Source organism: Arachis stenosperma, chromosome 7 (genome assembly GCF_014773155.1).
Source record: "Arachis stenosperma cultivar V10309 chromosome 7, arast.V10309.gnm1.PFL2, whole genome shotgun sequence".
Lineage (NCBI taxonomy): Eukaryota > Viridiplantae > Streptophyta > Magnoliopsida > Fabales > Fabaceae > Arachis > Arachis stenosperma.
The window spans coordinates 69,621,174-69,625,530 of NC_080383.1; the positions used below are offsets into that span (position 1 = coordinate 69,621,174).

The 4,357-nt window shown below is 40.2% G+C and overlaps 1 protein-coding gene and 1 non-coding gene across 2 annotated transcripts; one reads left to right on the top strand and one right to left on the bottom strand.

Annotated features, from left to right (window-relative positions):
* LOC130942353 (small nucleolar RNA R71) lies at positions 1-106 on the bottom strand. Its single transcript, XR_009070926.1, has one exon. It is a non-coding gene; the product is annotated as a small nucleolar RNA R71 (small nucleolar RNA).
* A 1,146-nt stretch (positions 107-1,252) lies between these two features.
* LOC130939898 (uncharacterized) lies at positions 1,253-1,753 on the top strand. The gene has a single exon (XM_057867965.1). The coding sequence runs from the start codon at positions 1,253-1,255 to the stop codon at positions 1,751-1,753; it is 501 nt and encodes a 166-aa protein (XP_057723948.1).
* The last annotated feature ends 2,604 nt before the right edge of the window (positions 1,754-4,357 follow it).

A 4,357-nucleotide genomic window follows, 5' to 3' on the forward strand; every position in this document is an offset into this window, starting at 1 on the left:
AGATTGAGGGTTGAGGTGCAAACATTTAGACAACAAGATGGTGAAACTCTCTATGAAGTATGGGAGAGATATAAAGAGTTGACAAGATGGTGCCCTCCACACATGTTCAATGAATGGGTACAACTGCACATTTTCTATGAAGGATTGTCACAAGAATTAAAAAAGGCCTTAGATCACTCTTCAGGAGGGTCTCTCAATAAGAAAAAGACAATTGAAGAGGCCATAGATGTCATAGAAACTATGGCCAACAATGAATACTTCTATGCCTCTGATAGAAACCTAAACAAAGGAGTGATGAAGCTGAGTCACATGGATGCATTGCTAGCTCAAAACAAGCTGATTACCAAGTAATTGGAAGATCTCACCAAGCAGATGGAGAGGAACCAAGTTGCAGCAGTCAACACTCAACCACCAGCTCAAGAAGAGTTGAATGCAGAGGAAGGAGGTGATTGGGAGCAAGCCAATTATGTTGGAAACTCATCAAGACAACCCTATGATCCACACTCAAAAACCTACGATCCTAGTTGGAAGAACCACCCAAACTTTGGGTGGAAAAACCAGCAAAACCAGACCTAAGATCATAGACCTCATAACTCCAACCATTACAACAACTACACCTACCAATAAACCAACCAAAGATCATACCAACCCCCACACAACAACTCTTACCAACCTCCATATCAAGCACCAAATAGCCACCCTCAACCTCCAATTTCCAACTTACCATCACCATCTGAGGATAGACTATGCCGGATTGAGGCTATGCTTGGAGAACTTTGCAGGGAGTCTAAAGACATGCAAGCTTTTAAGGAGGGGGTGAGATCTAATATGCAAAATCAGGATGCTGCCATCCAGAAACTTGAAGTACAGATTGGATACCTATCCAAGCAAGTCCCTAACCACAATCCCTGCAGTGTCACCAGGGCAAACCCAAAGGAGGAATACAAGGCCATCACACTCAGGAGTGGGAAGGAACTGAAGGAAACCTAAAAAAAAAACACAAGAGAAGAAGGCAGATGAAAGCTCAAAAGATAAAGAGGAAGAATAAATACCTGCCCCCAACCCAACTCAAGAAAAAGAAGTTTTGAGACCATATGTTCCAAAAGCTCCTTACCCTCAACGATTAAAGAAGAATGAAAAGGGCAACCAATTTTCCAGATTCTTAGAGGTTTTCAAGAGACTGTAGATCAATATTCCCTTTGCTGAAGCACTAGAGCAAATGTCACTCTAGGCTAAGTTTTTGAAGGAGTTAATGACCAAGAAGAGAAGTTGGAAAAATGATGAATCTGTGGTGTTAACCGAGGAATATAGTGCCATCATCCAACACAAACTACCTCAGAAACTGAAGGACCTTGGGAGCTTCCAAATTCCTTGTATCATAGGAGAAATCACAGTGGAAAAAGCCTTATGTGATTTGGGAGCCAGCATAAATTTGATGTCCTTAGCAATGATAAAGAGAATGAAGATTGAGGAAGCCAAACCAACAAGAATGGCACTTCAATTAGTAGATCGATCATTCAAATTCCCCCATGAAGTAGTAGAAGACTTGTTGGTGAAGGTGGGATACTTCATCTTCCTAGCTGACTTTGTGGTGTTAAATATGGAGGAAGAAGCCAAAGCTTCAATCATCTTGGGAAGGCCGTTTCTAGCAACAGCCGGAGCCATCATCAATGTCCAAAAGGGTGAACTTACCATTAGGCTACATGATGAAAAAATGGTATTCAATGTGTTCAAGGCCATGAGTTACCCATAGGAATCACTTGGAGAATGCATGAGGTTAGATGCAGTGGAAATCTTAGTGCAAGAAACCTTTGAAGAAGAAGAACTTGAGGAGGTGTCAGAAGAAGATCCCACATCAAACAGTGAGGCTGCAGCAGTTTAATCAACCGAGGTACTCATCCCAAGCACATTGGAGGAAAAGAAAGAAGAGAAAGAAGCACCCAAACTTGAACTGAAAGCATTGCCTCCCACCCTCAAGTATGCATACTTGGGAAGTGATGAAAGTTACCCAGTGATCATCAATTCTGCTATTAGTCAAGAACAAGAGAAAGAGTTAATCAAGGTGCTGCAAAAGCACCAAGATGTCATTGGATGGACCCTTGCTGATTTAAAAGGGATAAGTTCCTCTATATGCATGCATAAGATCCTGTTGGAAGGTGATGCCAAACCCTCCATTCAACCCCAAAGAAGGTTGAATCCAGTCATGAAAGAAGTGGTACAAAAGGAGGTCATGAAGCTATGGATGGCAGGGGTGATCTACCCAATTTCGGATAGCCCATGGGTGAGCCCCGTCCAAGTGGTCCCCAAGAAAGGAGGCATCACTGTAGTGCCTAATGAAAGGAATGAACTCATCCCTAGAAGAACTGTCATAGGATGGAGAATGTGTATTGATTACAGAAAACATAATGAGGCCACAAGAAAAGACCACTTTCCACTTTCCTTCATGGACCAAATGTTGGAAAGACTTGCAGGGCATGCATACTACTGCTTCTTTGATGGCTACTCAAGTTACAACCAAATAGTAGTTGACCCAAGAGATCAAGAGAAAACCTCTTTCACTTGCCCATATGGGGTTTTTGCTTATAGACGCATGCCCTTTGGATTGTGCAATGCACCTGCCACCTTCCAAAGATGCATGTTGTCTATCTTTTCAGACATGATTGAAAAGTTCATTGAAGTTTTTATGGATGACTTTTCAGTATTTGGGGACTCCTTCCCGAATTGCTTGCATCACCTTGCCTTGGTGCTAAGGAGATGCCAAGAAACTAACCTAGTTTTAAACTGGGAGAAATGCCATTTTATGGTAATAGAAGGGATAGTCCTTGGCCACAAAATCTCTAATAAAGACATAGAAGTGGACAGAGCTAAGGTGGAAATAATTGAGAAATTACCTCAACCTAGTAATGTCAAAGCAATTAGGAGCTTCTTGGGACATGCTGAATTTTACAGAAGGTTTATTAGACATTTTTCAAAAATTGCCAAACCTTTGAGTAACTTACTTGTCTCTGATGCACCTTTTGTGTTTGATTAATAATGCATGCTGGCTTTTGAAAAATTGAAAAGAAAAATTTTCTCAGCACCTATCATTGCCCACCTAACTGGGATTTACCTTTCGAGCTGATGTGTGATGCATCGGATTTTGCTATTGGGGCAGTGTTAGGACAAAGGAAAGACAATTTGGTGCATGTTATATACTATGCCAGCAAGGTCCTTAATGAAACCTAAAGAAATTATACCACCACTGAAAAGAAATTACTGGAAATAGTGTTTGCATTTGATAAATTTAGATCATATCTCATTGGATATGAAGTGATTGTTTTTACTGATCATGCAGCACTAAAATACCTACTTACCAAGCAAGAATCAAAACCAAGATTGATAAGGTGGATCTTGTTGCTGTAGGAGTTCAACATTGAGATTAAAGATAAGAAAGGAGTAGAGAACAAAGTAGCAGATCACTTGTCAAGAATTCCTTGTGAAGAAGGCAGCACACACAATCTGAGTGCGAATGAGTATTTTTCATATGAGCAATTAATGTTGGTTCATAAGGCACCCTGGTTCGCGGACATTGCAAATTTTAAAGCCACTGGGAAAGTGCCTTCGAAGATCAACAAACATCAAAAGAGAAAGCTCATCAATGATGCCAAGTATTTCATCTGGTATGAACCATACCTCTTCAAAAAATGTTCTGATGGAATACTTACAAGATGCATCTCATAGGAAGAAGGACGGGAAGTCTTATGGAATTGTCATGGTTCTTGTTGTGGAGGACACTTTGGAGGAGAAAGGACTGTAGCCAAAGTGCTGCAATGTGGATTCTTTTGGCCCACTATCTTCAAAGATGCAAAAGAACTAGTGAAGAGTTGTAATGAATGCCAGAGAGCTGGAAACTTGCTCAAAAGAAATGAGATGCCTGACGTCGGGATTTTTGCCAGTAAAGAATGTCATAAAAATAGTCGCGTTGTAGATATAGTCTCTAAACCGACAAAAATCCCTTCGTACAAACGTTTGGGTGTCACAAGTAACAAACCCCTTAAAAATTGTTAACCGAGTATTCAAACCTCGGGTCGTCTTCTCAAGGAATTGTAGGGAGGTACGTTCTTATTATTGGTTATGAGTTTGTAAATTGGGGTTTTGGAAGTAAGGTGTGAATATATTATATGATAAGTAAAATAAAATAATACTAATAAAATCTCTTGGCAAGGTATAAGAACTGGAGGTCCTATCCCAGTTATCCTTATCAATTGTGATGAGAATTGGATTTTTCTCCCACTTTGTTAACCTCTAACTATGAAGGTAAGTTAAGTGGATGAATTAATTCCAATTTTCAATCAACAATGAGTTTGATAAATCAAGA